This window comes from Aulonocara sp. 'chitande type north' Nkhata Bay, linkage group LG11, assembly GCF_057382095.1.
Source record: "Aulonocara sp. 'chitande type north' Nkhata Bay isolate Kocher_YH1m ecotype deep benthic linkage group LG11, A_spYH_male_GT1.1, whole genome shotgun sequence".
Lineage (NCBI taxonomy): Eukaryota > Metazoa > Chordata > Actinopteri > Cichliformes > Cichlidae > Aulonocara > Aulonocara sp. 'chitande type north' Nkhata Bay.
In genome coordinates, this window is record NC_141354.1 from 29,241,238 (window position 1) to 29,258,710 (window position 17,473).

The window sequence follows — 17,473 nt, forward strand, 5'->3', positions numbered from 1 at the left end:
TCCTATCAGCTCAAAGCAGTCTGTCTATTTTCCTCTGACCTCTGGCAACAACAAGGCACTTTCCCCAGATAATTTAAACTCACCGTTTTCTCCTTTTTGCTCTATATTGTGTAAACCAGATGGTGGTTTAGCAGATACTCCTTCAAAGTCACTTAAATCACCCTTTCTCCCTATTCTGATGGGGTGTACCAAATTTAGTGGCTTTTGAGTGTCGGACTCATTTTCAGGTTGAAAGATGGAGCAAACTGTTTCAAAGGATGGAGGGTTGCAGTAGGAGGACTGTGGTATCAGCTGTGACTGTATGGCAAAAGTAATAGTTTACATGGATCAAAGGGTAAGATTTAAGGGCCTCTCTGCAGAATTTAGTTAGGTCAGGACTAGCCCAGGGTCATAGATGTCCTTTGGTAAAATGAAAAGACTTAACTTGAAGCATAGAAACTGCTGTCAGTCTGTTTTATAAGTATGAAAAGGATAATAGCAATGAAATTTAAAGACTCATCTTGCTGTGTGTACCACCCACCTGACAGGCAGCGTGCGGTCTCCTTTGCGTCGGTCCATCTCCCTTTGAGGGACAGGGTACCAGCGGAAGTTGAGCTTCCAGTTGAATCCTCCGTATGTCATGTCAGAGCCTGCCATGTACTCAAAGGTATCATCGCTGATAACGTCGATAATGGGGCACACCACTGTTTTCCTACAGTAAACAGAAAGACATCAGCACACAAACACAGTACATCAACCTGCTGTTCATAACCCTGGGTGGACATCAACCAAGGCTAAAAGCTCATCTGCAAGATGTGTCACCTCCAGAACCAACTTCTCACCAGCTGTCACTCATCTCTCATTACACCTTTGTAAACCCTGTGCGTTTTCTCCATGTGCTGGTGTGAGTGTGTGTGTATACCTGCTTACGGGTAGCAGTAAACAGAGAATGAGTAATTAAGCGTAAGATAAACAAAAGGGCAAGCCCCCTGCAGGCTCAACAATACTTTATTGATTTTCTTTTCCAGGCTTGCCAATGGTCTGCGTATCTTTCGTGTTTGTGTGCCTTACCTGTCTTGTTTGATGCGGGCAAGCAGAGGCTCCAGCCATCCTGTTGTGCATTCACAGTGAGCATCCAGAAAGGTTATGACCTGAGAACATGGAGGGAAAACATAAGACAAATCTACAGTGCAAACACAATATGGAGAGCAGTTGCTGTGGATGTCTCATATGTGGACATGCGCACACACCTGGCCAGTGGAGATAGACGCTCCCTTGAGGCGTGCGCGGATGAGCCCGGACCGCTGCTCCATCCTCACGACTCTGACGGGGACTTCCAATTTTCTCACATACCTCTCCAACTGCTGTTTGAGGAAATCTAATAAATGCATATATAAACAGATAAGAATGCAAAACAGGCGCCTACAAAACAAAAGCTGGATTACAAGCTGTTCCTCCAACCCACTCCATTTGTAGCAGCAGGGATCAGAGATAACTGTGCGCTTGCGTGCTTTCTTTCACGTATGTGGCCTTCTCATACGATACCTCTTGTACCTGCTAGGAGCTTCTCCATCAGCTTGAACACAAGTGCAAACATAAACACACAATCCGTGACCTGCACCATCTAACCTGAGGTCTCGTAAGGTTGCTTCTGCTGGTGGTAGTTGGTTGGGGTGGGGGATTGAGGGTAATAACAGAGTGTAATCCCTGCGTCTGGCAAATTAAAGACCTAATCTCCCCCAAACAGGGATTAACAGTATTGCACAGGGTGGAGTGGCACACACAGCCCTCATACATGCACTGACTCTCTCTTGGGCACCAGCACAGGCACATACACACATGTGCAAAAACATCTACCTACGCAGAATCCAGCAAAAATCATAGCTCTAAAAAATAGGCTAAGCCTCAAACTAGAGAGAGACTGAAGGAATTATCTGCAGTGAGTGTTACTGTGCGTGTGTGTGAGTTTACCTCTCTCGCTGGCATCATCCACCAGAACAATCTCCTCCAGCAGTGTGTGTGGAGAGCGGTCAATCACGGAGTGGACGGTTCGCAGCAGCGTGGTCCACGCCTCGTTGTGAAATACAATCACAACGCTGGTGCGAGGAAGATTATCGGGGTATAACTTGTTCTTGCACCTAAAGCGAGTAATCAAAAACATAGAAAAAATAATCAAAAGGGTCAACTCCATGCTGCAAGAATACAAGAATATTTACAAGCATATTTCTACATATATAAATCTTTGGTTGCAAGTTTGGTCTGCTACCCATATGAATTAAAGCAGAAAGAAAAACTTAGAAGGCCCAGAGACATGCTATTAACTAACTGCATCTCTCAAAGAGATGCCACAACAGAACTGGTCCAGAAGACATACAGTAGAACTGACATGATATTAAAGCCAGAATCTTGTACACAGAATATATGATATCAACCTGAAGCTTTCATCTACTTCTGGAACAACAGATATGATTCAAAAAGAAACTCCTTCAATTTTTTTTAGATGTAGACTCTTGGTCTGAAAAGTGAAGTCAGAAATGCAGAAGTTAAATAAACCTAATGGACAAAAAGAAGTCTATTAGAGAATAGAAAATAGATTGTCTCACGTTGTTTAATACTTCATTAAACATGTTCCTCATGAGTTAATGGTCTAAGCCAAATGTTTAAAGTGACGGTCAAACAAGCATGATGTTATTTTATATTTGTCTGGCCCATTTAGGGATCTACGCTGCTACTGTTACCTAAGGCCACAGGCAGTGGGTAGTGACTGAGAGAATGAGACTCCCGACAGAAGAGGCAGAAACGAGCTCAAATGGTGTCTGGTGTCTGTTCGGGAGGTGCTCAGAGTAGAACGCTCAACCCAAAACAGAAGTAAGAAAAACTAATGAACGATGTCAGAGTAGCTTGGTACATCATTTATTTACAGTATTCTAAAAGACTTTGGGCCAAAAAGTTTGGAACTGGTTAGAAAAAGGTTGATACAATGTATAACAATTTGTATCTATAAAACAGACGGCATTATTTCAGAGATTGAATTATATTTTAAATTAGTTATTAATCTACAGTCTGCTTATTTTAATTAGTTCTAAATTTCAAAAAGCTTCAATGTCACCAAATGCTTTGTGTGTAGAATGATACAAAGTTGCTTAGCACAAGGCAAGCTCATTCAAGAGGGCATAACTGCACAGCACAAATGATGAAACAGCTGAACATACAACATGAAGCAGAAACAACAAAAAATACAAAGGAGCAAAAAGAAAAGGTGTGCGAGATGCATCAAAAACTAAAAGCAGACAAGGCTTCAAAAAAGGCAACAATACAGGCAGTAAGTGAAAACGCAGACTTGATTTTAAACAGACAAACATGAACTTGCAGAGACCGAACAAAGAAAGGAAAAAGAAAAATCCTAGGAGACACATAACAATCCGGGCTCTGTGCGACTGTGAGAGCTGCAGCTACATCGACTTTATATAAGAGTTAAAAAAAAAAATCAACTAAACCACATTAGACAGTCCTAAAATCACTCAGATCATTATTTTGCTTCTTGTGAAAAATCATCGTAATCAACTTCAAAGAAAACTGAGAGTGAATAATAAACGAGTATCCGAGCGTAAATCCCCAGATTTAGACCGAGAAAGACAGAATTAGTGGGTCAGCATGATCACGCTTGATTAGTGATATTAATTAGAGTGCGAGTCATTTTCGTTGCAGTGTTGAGTGCACACATCAAACTCTCTTACTGAGAGACAGTGAAGGATGCAGTTGTCTAACACAGGACAACAGGCACAAGACGACAAATATTAGCACAGTGAAGACAGTCACATCTTTTTAAATATCTCTCCACAGTATTTCCAGAGAAACACTTCATTTTAAATGGTCAAATTGTCAGGTATACACTCCTTAGGCGAGGTGTCAAGCTTATTTCTGTTCATGGCTGGGCCTCACACATACGCAGTTTGATCTTTGATCTCAGTAAAAACATTGCATAATACCCAATTATATATATAAAAAAAAAAAAACACCCCCAGATTTGCCCCTTTCTTTTAGTGCAAAAAAGTCCAAACATATTTTGAAAAGGCTCACACTTAATGAACCATCCAGCTATAAAACAGATGATTCACGTTCAGTCAGTCCACTGTCATTACAAAGAAACGCTCCTGTCGTAAATCAAAATAATGTGTGGGCACGGCTCCTTGGCTGAAGCATCCCGCTTCAGTGCGGCATGGCAGGCCATAGGTAATGTCTTTGTCAGGCTGTAAAACTGATGATGATTCAGACCTCTGGCTCCAATTAAATTAACAGTTCAGACAATCTCCCTCAAGACTTGATCCATTTCTAATGATTTATGACAAAATACTTCCTGGTGCAAAACAATAAAAAGTTATTCTCTTCTTATCTGCAATTTCCAGTTCGCAAAGCAATCCAGTCCCCTGGATTGGACCTTTTGTCGGCTGAGTTCTGGCCTGTATGTCTGACGCTTTAGGATTTAGGCACTAAGTTTGCACCGTTTAAATAAATCTGACAATTTCAAGGTTGATTTCAGTTCAGTATGAAAATCAGCCTTCCGATGTCTTCTTGTCAGCCTTCTTGCTTGATGTAGCTACTCCAACACGGTCTCTTCACTGTAGCTGCCTTTATTTGCTCATAACGTTTTATTGCACTAGCTGCAAAGCAGCACAGATACCCGCTCCTACAAATAAACGTTTAAAATGAATTTCCAGAAATTCTTCCACTATGTTTTAGGTTGCCTTGAGTTTATAAAAACCATCAAAATCAGTTTAGGGGTCACATTAAAACTCCTTACTGCTGGCCTTGACTGCTTTACTTCAGTGTTACACAGACTACAGTAAATGCTGCATAGAGGACTACCTATTCATACTACATACAATATTCTTTTTTTAAGTAATTTCTTTACAGGTTTATGTTTACCAAAATTAAGCAACATGTTCCACGAAAATCCCTGTGAATAACATATATTAAGTATGGGTTTGTGGGTCACCTGGTTAGAGTTAGAGCAGACCGAATCATCTGTACACACATCTGTAGGTCAAGCAAAAATCGTAGCCTGCCATGACACCTGCATGCAAGCCCGATATAAAACTGTCTCACACTCTAAGTGTTTTCTAAGTGTTGGAGGACGAAACTGAAAGCAGCCCGACATCCTTCCTCTAACAAATTCAGCTCTTACAAGAGCCAAATGGAATAGGATCTGATTTCCTCCATCTTTATAACTCCCCCTCCTGCTTGTGATCATCCTGAGCGCTGGAATGCTTCCTCGCTCTCTCTGCGGTTGATTCTGACTCAAGGAATGCAAGAGCGACAGAGGAGAGGAGGTCAAGAGTGTATTCTCTCCTGCAGCTGCCCGTGGAGCACGTTAAAAACACGAAGTAATTCTCAGTGTTTGGGGTGTGCATGTTCGTATGCTCGAAAATAGGGAGGTCGATGAGCACACAAGATGATTCACTGTAAAAAACAGAGACAGCCTTTGAGTCTTTTAATGTTTTTCTAAGGCGGCTCATTATTTCTCGCTCACATGAAAAAAACATGAGTTAAGGCATGATCTTTGGTGTGTAGCAGAGGAAAAAGAAGACCGTGTGTCTATACACAGCCAGTTGCAAACATGTTTATTTGTATTAGCATTTTTTTTTTTAAAGAGCAATTGTAGGGAGCCCTGTGCACTCGAACAGTCAGGGTGGCGGAGCAACATTTGGCAACGGCAAAGCAAGCTAATGAGTTACAGGCTGCGTCTTCAAGCAGGGAATTGTGGGGATATTTAAACATGGGCGTGCGCGCTGGCTTTAATTAAACAGCATTATTGTTGCAACATTACACACACACACACCAATAAAAGTCTGCATTCTCAAAAAACAACAAAAACAACAATGTAGTCATCACCAAAAAAAAAATCTTTTCTGAAAGGTGTGGTCATGAAAAGTATTTTCACATACTGTAAATCCACCCAGACACATATAGAATTACACACACACAGGCGTGACCGTAACGTCAGAAAGTAGCGATCTTCGGCCGGGGCGTGTGGATGTCATGAGGCCTGCTGCACAAAAAAGATCCAGATCATTTCCTTGGCCGACTACATGGTGCCCTTTAGAGTGACCTGACAAAATATAAAGCTCATCAAATTAAATCTCTTGCACAAGTTTGTTAAAGTCCAAGACAAGAAAATGGTCATAATTCTGCCAAGACTGCATGTTACATTGAAAATGCCTGACTTCCTGTTGGGCCTAAGGTAAGGCTCAAAGCTCCAGGCTTTTTGTCTATCTTAAGACAAAACAACATAAATGCAGATTAAATATGGTGCTGGGGTGGCTTCACTGAAATATTGTAGGTGGCACAAAACAGCCATTTTGCCACACTGACGTGTAAAAGCCATTAAATATAAACTGCCTGAAAGGTGATTCATGGAGAATTTCCATGGCCCTAGGGTGGACTGCCATAATCTTCACACTAAAGCATAATCAAGGCTTTAAGCGCCTTGATGTAACTATTGTGATTTGGTGCTATGGAAATAAAGCTGAGCTGAACTGAAGACTTGAAGTTTACTCGCAGAACCTTTCAGGTGAATATGGTGAACCTGTGAGGAGTTCATCAAAGTAAAATTGACATTTCCTGTTCCCACTAGCTGGTGCTCAAAATATCATTGACTATTGGGATATAGATGTCTGAATCTTATTAAGTGTCAAGTTTGGAACAGACTGAACAAAAGCTATTTCAGTTATACTATTTTGGCTCCTCGTGGCAGCACATCAAAGTCTGGAATGCCACCAGCGGATCCACCATTTAATAAAAACTCACAGCCCTCATAATAACGTAACATCAACTCTTTGAGGGTTATCTGGTCAACATTTAATGCGCTGATCCTGCCTCGATCAGAGTGTAAAACATGTTAAATACTGTCATATATGAACTCTTATAAATCACGTCAAGCTTGGGGCTAGTTGGACAATTTATGTGTGAATTACACATTAAAATTTAATGCTGAATGACTAAAACTCACCACTGCATCACGGACACGGCAATCAAAAGAAAGTCAAAAGCTTCACAATTTAGCATGACCAAAGTCTTTAGTTCAAGACTGATCAAATATGAAGATGATTACATTAAACTATGAGGAGTTTATTAAAGTAAAATCCCCAGATTCATTTGACAGAAACATAATAATGCAACAAATTAATTACAATATGGCCTTCGCACTGTTAGTGCTCGGGCCTTAAAAAACCATAAGTGAGTTTTTCCCCCCTTTAAAGTATCAGCTAATGACAACCTCATTTGTGATGAATTCAGCCAGTTTCCCTAAACTTGCTGATCCACACACAAATACGCAGTGAAATAGACACAAATGCATGCACTCCTACACACACGCAGCCACACGTTCCCTTGCACGATATTGACTCCGTCTTATCTACTAATTGGAAAAGCAGATAGACGGGGGGAAGGCTGAGTGAAAACACACCTAGTAATCAACTCTCGCTCAAAGACTAAAACCCATTTCACGGATCAAGGTCCTCTTACTCTCCTGCCTGTCTACTGTGCATGTGCCCCTTCCTGTCACTGTTGCGCCTCTCAGTCAGTCTTCCTCTCCATCGCTCCAAAAACCTTCATTTCTGATGCATGTTCCTCTACTGAAGCAAAAAAAAAAAAAAAAAGACGGGGGGTGGGGCGGGGGGCTGCTTTCCACCTCCCTGAGCTAACCTTTACATATCTTTTCAGCTGTTGGCTGGATGCACATCGTCTGCCTGTCTGAAGACTGAACAACCTTCAACCTAAAACCGCTTGCACTCACACACAGACACAGTCAACATTGAAATTCTGCTCACATGATATATGAATTACACACATAACTTATATTATAAAAGTGTTGTTGAAAAAAACATTACATCACTAAAATGATGCTTTAGCTGTTGTGACAGGGTTTAGGATTTATTTATGGGCAGCAATTGTGTAAATATGACTGCCCACAGTCACCACATGTTCATTCATGACTTTACAGAAACCTTGCAGAATAAAGGTGCTCAGAATGGTGCTTTCATTCACTGATTGCAATATTAAGACACAATTACTGTTAGGTTGGCTATGTCAAGCAGTTTTACAACACATATAATAAACACAAGCACGGCTCTGCTTTACTTCTTTGTGACCGTGAGCAATCAGACAAAAATCCCTGTGTGATGTGCTAATGAAAACTGTTCTGGTAGCACTTTACCATCAGCTGGATTTAACAGCAGCCTTGAATGAATGAATCGCTCTAAAACCACATGCAGTCCCAAAAAGAACATTTTCACAGGTATTCACACGCAATCCTGTGAAGAACTAGGTACACCCTCACTGCTTCCATAGGAATTAAGAGTGTAAATAGCAGATGGGTGCACTTGATTAACTGATCATCAGCAAGTGTGAGTGTGAGCAACTCGAGTTGTTGATCTGGAGCATTCAGGTGTGTACAATGTTCCCAGGACTGGATACCCAGCCAATTCACCCCAAGGTCAAACTGTGCCAGTGCTCAGAGAAACTGGCAAAAACCCAAGAGTTTCATCTCAGACTCTCCAGGCCTCAGTTAGCATACTGAATGTTAAAGTTCATGACAGCACAATTACTAAAAGACTAAATAAGTATGGCTTATTTAGTTCCCAGGAGAAAGCTGCTTCTCTTTAAAGGGAACATTGCAGCATGGCTTACCGTAATTGTCGGGCTATAAGCCGCTACTTTTTGCACAAGCTTTGAACCCTGCGGCTTTTAGTCAGGTGCGGCTTTTCTGTGGATTGTCCGTGATTTTTGTCATATCGTAAGACGATTTGTTTTGTTTGTTCCGCTGTTGTACGGCACTACGTTGCCTGGCGGAAGGGCATGTGATCAGACACACAGTATCGGGGTTCAAGAGTGGTATGTTGGTCACATGTCCATCCGCCAGGCAACATAGTGCTGTACAAGTAGCGTGAAAAACAAACTTCAAAGTAGCGCTATGCGTTCAGCGGGAGTCGTGGATGACGAGCGGCGATAAACTTGCGAAAAGCAAGTTATGCTCAACACCACCGGTGGATTCTGACAGCGTGGAAAAGTGTGAAAACATCCATGATCACCAACGGATTTCGAAGGGCTGGACTGCTGCATGATGAAGAGGAGGACACCGCCACGGCCCTTCTGAGGGTGTTCGACTCTGACACTGACAACGAGGATTTCTTTTGTTTTGAAAGTGACAACGAAGGAGAGAAGAAGAGTGGATGACGTAGGCATCCTGAGCCTGTTCGTATCCGACACTGGAGAAGAGGACTTTGGTGGTTTTAGTGCGCAGGAAGATGGTGGTGAATGACTGACTTTTCTTCTTGTTAAAGCCGTGTCGCTGCACCTGAGCCTAAAAGGTAGTCCGAATCTATTTTTCTGGTGTGCTGTAGGTTATTGTTATGTACTACATTTGTTACTCATTTATGAAGCACAGTACATGTTTCCTACTTGTAATTACCGCTACTTGTACATATACCTAAAAAGTTATGCAAATATGTACCCATAACTTGTTTTTCAAAATATCTCTTTCCTGACAATTCCCTTTGTGCATATTCTCTTACATATGATAAGTCAACATTGAAACACCTGCGGCTTTTAGTCAGGTGCGGCTAATGTATGTACAAAACAGGATTTTCCCCTGATTTTAGCTTGTGTGGCTAATATTCAGGTGCGCTTTGTAGTCCGGGAAATACGGTAATTTTGCAAAGTTGCATCTGAGAGAAAAAAACCCACACAATTGTTTTGGAACAATATCTTTTCAACAGGCAAACCAAATGAGGAGATGTTTGACCATAATGGTCACGTTATGTTGTTGAAAACCAAACAGAGCACATCAGCAACTATCAGCACAGCTGGGCTTGTTTTGCTTTAACCGACCTGGGCACCTTGCAGTCACTGAGTAACCTAGAGTTAAATGTGAGGACATCTGTGTGATAGATAAAACTTGTCCCAAATTGGGTCAGGCTAAAGGACAATGATCCAAAAACAGCAACAAATCTACAATAGAGCAGCATTAAAAAAAGGATCATGGTGCTGAAATGATCAAGTCAGAGTCCAGACCTCAACCTGACTGAAATGCAGTGGTGGGGCCTTAAGACAGCTGTGAAAAAACCCTCACAAACATCAATGAACTGAAGCAACATTGTGGGCAATAATTCTTAAACACTGATGTGAGAAACCTATACAGTCATAGAAAAACTGATTACTTCCAGTTACTACAACTAAAGGTGGTCCTATAAGCCATTTAATCACAGAGCCGTGTGTAAACTTTCCTTTTCACATGACCGTATCTACTGTCATGAAATCCTGCACACTGATTCTCACCAGAGCTCAACTGGCAGTTTTGAAACCAACACAAATGGTGCTCAGCAGAGTTTGTTTTAACACAGTGTGAAAGCTCTCCAAAAACATTTGTCTTTTAAATGTTTTTTTTCCATGAAAACCATTTTCAAATGATTTGCAAAAAGGAAAAACAGAAGCTGGTTGAAACTGGAAAGAAAATAATAATATGAATTGTGGGAAGCTTTGTGAACACCACAAAAAAACCCAAACAAAACCCAAACATCATACATCTTTGGAAAACATTCTGCTGTCTGTGCGATGTTTAGGTGGCACTGGATAGATTTGACATGTACAATTTCCTGTTATTAATATTAACATATAATGATTTATGTTTATACTTACTACACAACATAACACAAAGAAGATATTTAGGCCCTGCTTCATACAATATGAATACCGAATTAGGAACTCCTGACTGTTTTTCAGGAAGTTCAAATTCCCTTGAGATCTTTGAGGGCACCACACCCTCTCTGCTCTCCGAGTATCAAAGTTTAATAACTTCCTAATGAATACTCAGAGGTGCTTCTAACCTACATTTATTTTTGTATGTTATTCCATTTTAAGATATGACATTTTTACTAGACATTTCTTTAAATCTCCTATCTAAAGTTTACCTAATTTTGCTATACTGTATAGGTCATGCCATTTAAAAACAATAACACTAATAAAAGATGTATTATTGTTATTATCATGACAAAACACAGGACTTGTTGCTGGGAGAGGCAGCTCACCCTTCTAGGCGGACGTCAGGCAGCGAACGATTGAGAGCAATCATCTCCGAGGCCATGAGGTTGAACTGGTTGATCTTAAACATTTCCTTCATTTTCTCCTGCTGCTCTTTAGGGATCACCACAGGTTTCCCTCCTTCACCAGGCCCATCTCGTGGTCTGGACATGGTGTCTACAGAGGATACATATTCAGCTTTTCAAACTTGATGCTTGACAGTGCCATAAAAATGTGTCTGTGTATGGGTTTGTGTGGTGATACACCCTCACCGTCTCTCCCGGGCAGTCCTCTCGGCTTCTTGTCATCACACTTGTTGCACTCGCTGAAGTAGAGCAGAATGAACATGTCCAGCATCACCCAGACCAGAGAAGTGGCCAAAACCACCTTACAGTAGGCGAACCTCCGCATCCTGAAAATGTAGAGTGAGAAGTGGGGGGTAGTTACCATCAGAGGGTTTCTTTGAAAGCATGGTAGAGGAGGCAACTCTTCTCATATCTTTCCCACCTTTCTACTCAGTCCACTCAGCGTTTAGCCTTCCTGCAGCTCTGAGCCTCAGAGTGCTGGAAACACTTCCACCTAGAGCTGGGCGATAGAACGATAACGATATGTATCGCGATATAACTTTTACTCGATAGAGAAATTAAGCTATCGCGATAGACCTCGCCGCTCTTGTCCTCTTAAAAAAAAAAATAATAATAATAATAATGTCAGCCAATCCAAATTAAGTAGCGCAGAGCCGAACCAATCACAGCCGCAGCGTCACGTCGTGTGACTTGTTAGTACAGCACAAGTGCCAAGCCCCACGTGTGTTTGTTTGGGAAGCAGCCAGCGGGTAATGGAGCCAGCGCGTAATGGAGGAAATGAGTGTGCCGACTAGAAAAATCAACCGAGCGTGACCGAAGAGAAAACAGATGATGGTTCCAATGCTGGAGAGATTGTCGAACGGAAGAGCCATAGAAGTTCCGTAGTGTGAAGGTATTTCGGCTATTTCAAGTCTGACAAAAAAACAGAGTAGCGTGCACTGTAAATTGTGCCGAAAGCAAGTCTGGAAATACAATAAACTGGTGCATGCGTCACACTGCGCCACGTTATTGTTTCGGTGAAATGAATTTCTACAATACTGTTACTTCTACTCTCTGCAGTGTTTAAATGCTTACATATACACACAGTTACTGTCCCTCCACACATACGACTCGGTTCTGCTTCTATGCCGCAGCTTTGTTTACTTTTTCCCACCGAGGCTTCTAGACTTCTGATTGGCCAACATTTCTGCACGGTTAGGAATCTAGCGCCACCTGCTGCTTTGGCATGTTCATAGCAGCGTTTTCCTTCATTTCTGCCTTTATGTGTGGACGGGATTATTTTTTAAAACGAAAACGGAAAATCTCCGTTTTCAAAAATACCCGTGTACGTGTGGACGTAGCCTCAGTCTCTGACTGGAAGCGCTAATTCGTCATTCGGCTTTTGTCAGACTAAAGTAACTGTTAAAACTGTTTGAAAAGCTAAGCTATACAACAAGGAGAGATTGAGAATTTCCTTTTAGTTCTCAGTTTATTTGATATTGACAAAAGTTAGTCAGTTTTGTCTGTTCTTCTGTAAAACAAACTAAGATTTATTTTTAGAATTAATATTTTGTTTCTAAGTGGAATTGACAATTTAGTCTGTTTCATTTGTTCTATTTTGAAACTTAAACGCTTTAGCGGCTGTCTTTTGTGTAGTTTGCAATATTTGCCTTTTATTTATCTGAAAAAGTCTCATGTTCCTTAAGTACATCTACCCTGTTGAACTTATTATGGGAAATAAATATTTAAATAAAAACAAGCTGCTGATTATTTCACATTTTACTTGTGAGCAACGGCACATTTAAATCTTACAAATATAGTTATTTGGCTTATATCGTGATAGATATCGTTATCGCCTGAAATGAAAAAAACATATCGTGATATGAAAAAATCTCATATCGCCCAGCTCTACTTCCACCTGTCCATCAGTCTGCCTGACTCCTGTCTCCTATCTGTCAAGCTTTTTATCAGGGCCCCTCTAAGTGGTCGTCTCTACACTCAGTGAGATTCTCAAAATGACGGACTCCTGTCTTACTGGAGAAACAAAGCAATAAATCTAAGAACAATGAACGTTTATAATTGTTTATAGAGTCGATTTTGTTTTTTGTTTTTTAAAGGCAGTGGTTCCAGAATGGGGCTGCCAAAGAACATCAGTGTACTAAGTCCAAGTGTGCCTTGGGATTTTGTGACAACCATACATAAATATTGCATTACACAACTGCACAAAGACAAACAAATGAATTTTTAATTTCCTGTGTGTTGACAAATTCTATCCACTAAAAAATAAACTAAAAAACAAAATCCCAGAAAAGTCTGTTTGTACAGTTTCTAGATGGTGCATATTACAAATATTTGACACATCAAAACCTGACAGCAAGGGGGGGGGAATTCATTTTTATGGCAAGCTAGCCACAACTAACCAATGCCAAGGACCCCACAGCTAAACAAAAGGGAAAAATGAAAACTGCATGTAGATGGTGTCCTGTAAGCTGGCCATCTTATAGCTTCATTGTGTCAACCCCCTGCCCTCTGGCCTGCGTGCGTCATCTGTTAGAAGAAGTTGGCTAAGGTTGACATGCCAAGCAAGTTAAGGAGGCACTTGGAAACCAAACATCCCTTTTGAGAGTCGCTTGGCCCGCTTCAAAAAGAGAGCTGGATTTGAACCAAAGGAAGCTAAACTGTTTGTTGGATTGCGGGAATGTGTCTGATAAGGTGTTGGAGGCAAGTTGCATTCCAGAGGACCTTGTGACACATTCTTTTAGAATATTACAGGTGTTGTATGGTAGGTCCAGGTGGTGCAAAAAAATGCAATCAAAAGAACTGATGACATCTCAGATGACACTCAGAGGCTGTTATACAGGTGTGACTTGAAAATCTGTCTTGCCCTTTGGGCACAAAAAGTTTAAAAACCAATGTTTTACGATATCTAAACAACACTCTAACTACTGTCCAGTTCTACACAACAACCATCTAGTATATCAGTGTTCCCAAATACCCTGCAGGATATGAGCCAATCTACCCTTTGTACTTTTAACATACCAAATCCCTGTGTTCTAAAGTGCAGTCAGACACCCACTCAAAGGTAAGCACAAACACACACACACGGACACACACACACACACACACACACAGCAGAGAGGGGAGCTATGATAGTAATTGCTTTTCGTTGGCAGGCAGCAAGAGACAAGACACAGCCACATTAAAATTCCACTGCTCCCCTTTCCTTCTCTCCTTCAGCACCATCTCCCTTCTCTTTGGCTGATTCTCTGCCTCAATGATCCCTCAGGTTGCAGCAGCACAAGCAGAAGGGAGAAAATTAATTTGGCCACGGTGATTTCTCTCGTGCCCCCGGGAGGGAAAAAAACGATGTTTGTGCACAGCTAGCTTAGCTTAGCTTAGTTTAGGTTTGCTTAGCAGCCAGGGAAATAAGAGAACTGCAGAGCAGCGTTTCTAAATTCCACCTGATAGGATTCTGGAAGCACAAAGTGCCGTGTACAGCAGAAAACAAGAGGGAAGATTTAACTGTTTGTCTTTCCTCAGACTTCTGTTCCTGTGAGTCAAGTAGTTTTAGTGTTCAGGTTAGAGCTGTACTCTCCGTATATGATGTGCATATATGTAGTCCAGGGATGGGATTCGAGAACTAGAATATCTAATCTATCAGATGCAGCTCCAGAGTAAGAAATTATGGCATCAGACTCAGAGCAGTGCACACATGAAAGCCGTTTTTATCCTGCTTCTGTTTCAAATAATAAAACATTTGTGGGCCTTTTCCTCACACAGAAAATTTATAAAGAATAGATAAGCAAATAGATAAAGAATAAGGCCTATTAGCAGAATCAATAATGACACTGGTATTGATGAAATCTTATCAATAATCATCACTAATGTACTCTCCAGCAGAGTTGGGCAAATTACTGTTCTCGGATTAAAAGCTGACTCAACTGGAGGCGTAAATTTAAAAAGGTCTTGTCAGCTTGTCTTCTACTTCACAGCGTTTTGTAACTTTGCAAGATTTTATCTCTCAGGTTCACACGCGAAAGAAAAAAAAATTGGTGCAGGGCATCCATCCACCAGCACATACATGCTTAACTGTGATCTCTCACCCCCTGGGGAGAGAAAAAAACATCCAATGAAATCTATTGAACTGCTGCACCACCACCAACTTTTGACAAGGTTAAAATGTAACATGTTACATCAGTTTATACGTTCCCACTTAGCCACTCGACCAGTTTCAGTTTGAGTAAGGTATAAAAGAAAACAAAGCACTTATTGCAAACCACCTCATATCAGCCTTTAGAAACATTTCCTGACCATCACTTCTGCAGCTCCGTTAGATAACATCAGACACACAAAATAAATATTAATTACAAGATTTTTTTTAAAATAAGAAATAAAAACATTTTAAAATAAACATTAAACATCTGTTTTTAATATCTGTAGGGGAAAAGCAAGTTCAGGGAAACTCTCTTGTGAGGATATAGTAAGTGGGATATTGTAAGCTAGTAACATAGAGCTTAACATAGATGTGTAAATCATAGATATTTATACATAAAACACACTTCAGACAAATACGTTTTGTGTATATCATTACTGTTTAATCTATCATATTTGTGAAGGACTACTTTAAGACGTAGAAAAATAACTGTGTTTTAAATATTGCCACTAAACAGCAGAAAAAATGTGAATGTGAATAAAAATGTAAATGTCGTATTTCTGTATGAATGATAGAAAAATATTACCGGTAATATAACAAATAAAAACTGTTTAATTGTCATCAAATGGAAACTTCCTGACCTGGGATGAAAAAACAAATACTCAAACCAGGAAGTGAAGCTCTTTGGATGTTAAAACCTCCAGAGCTATACCAGAAATAAACATCTTTACAATCTGGTACAAAGAAAATGTTTGGTCTCCGTTACTTTTCTTTGAAAAGGCAGCATGTGTACAGGAAGCGAATCTTTACATAACCAACAAATTATGTTCCATTAGGGTCTAATTAAGTCATAATTAATGCAGTGGCTGCCTTTAGTTACTGGTGGCTACTGACGGGCTAATCGACTGCAGCTAATCAAGTAACAGAACTGGACTTCTAGATCATGTTTGTGGTGTTAAAGCAAATTTACCGCACTTCTCTGACAGCGGGAAATAGAACCATTTAGAGTGTGAGAATCTTTTAGTTTTGTTTTACTCACACTACTGTACAGTTTGACCTGTTCATGCTCTCTGCAGACTGATATACTTTAGATGGTCGCTTAGATAAGGTCTGCATGCTAAAAATGGGCCACTTTAGCCTAGTGGTTGCTAGGACACATAATGACACCATGATGTCTGATATGGATAAAGCTCGTCAAGGGGCCTACAATGCATCTGTGTGGCAAATTTGTTTGCACAGATTTTTTGTATTATAGTAAGATGTTAAAACTAATTAGCACACATATGTGAGTGTGGATGCAAAAAACCTTTCTAGCATTAGTTACCATAATAACATAATCATTCATTACATTCTCTTTTAACTGGCTCCAAAACGCCAAAGACACAATGGGCAAAATGCCAAACCCAAGACTCTTAAAATCATCTCCAGGTCTATCTTTTATATACAGTCTTGCTATTGTCCCTAACATCTTTATATACAGTTATACAAGAAACTAATGTTTAATAGGTGATCATTGTGGCATCTGGCAGTCTGCACTCATGCGTGACTGAAGGAGAGCTACAGGGGTTGCTGCGTTCTGTAAAGCTGCTACCGTACTGAGTGTTGAACTGTGCAGTATGTTCACATTACTAACATTAGTTATGGTTCACAGCAGAGGTGCTAGAGGTTTGTGCAGCGATATTGGTGAAAAAGCTGAGCGCACTTACAAAATCACCATGCTATAGGATGTGTTATTGTATCTCTTTATAGCTCTCACATTTGCTTTACCGTTGATGTTATCTTCTGTTGTTTTTTCCTGTAAGCCACAGTGCAGGACCCGACCACATCTGTAATGCACTTTAAACTCAAACCCAGCTTGGTCTTTTGTCACAATTTGGACTGAAAACCATCATAAAACAAAACATGCCAGTTATAAAATCGTTCCTAGTAGATTCCTGGAAAATAACGATTTGGAAAATTCAGATTCCCCCGGATATCCTGAAGGAATTTACAAGACTGTTTATCTCACTTTTTTCCGTCCTCTCAAACTTGTTCAAATTCCAGGACTAGCAGGAAGGCTGAATTTCAGTACTCGCTCTGCAATCTCCGTCCTTTCTGTTTCACTGACAGCTGCTAGACTGCGTCGGCCTTGCTTGACCTTTATGAAACAACAACACAAAACCACACAATGTAGCAGAATCTTGGATATACTTCTCTCTTC

General features: G+C 40.6%; 1 protein-coding gene across 4 annotated transcripts in view; it reads right to left on the reverse strand.

Moving 5' to 3' along the window:
- galnt1 (UDP-N-acetyl-alpha-D-galactosamine:polypeptide N-acetylgalactosaminyltransferase 1) overlaps positions 1 to 17,473 on the reverse strand; it is a 56,913-nt gene that overhangs the window by 11,866 nt on the left and 27,574 nt on the right. For 3 of the 4 annotated variants that reach the window (XM_086311903.1, XM_086311902.1, XM_086311906.1), the window contains exons 3-8: positions 11,328 to 11,467; positions 11,064 to 11,232; positions 1,951 to 2,117; positions 1,230 to 1,357; positions 1,051 to 1,130; positions 521 to 691 (exon numbers count right to left, since the gene is read on the reverse strand). In XM_086311903.1, the coding sequence (XP_086168029.1) occupies positions 521 to 691; positions 1,051 to 1,130; positions 1,230 to 1,357; positions 1,951 to 2,117; positions 11,064 to 11,232; positions 11,328 to 11,466 (854 nt within the window). In that variant the 5' untranslated portion in view covers position 11,467. Of the gene's footprint in view, positions 1 to 520; positions 692 to 1,050; positions 1,131 to 1,229; positions 1,358 to 1,950; positions 2,118 to 11,063; positions 11,233 to 11,327; positions 11,468 to 11,562; positions 11,773 to 17,473 lie in introns of those variants that run through there. The other variant, XM_086311905.1, reaches the window with a different exon arrangement.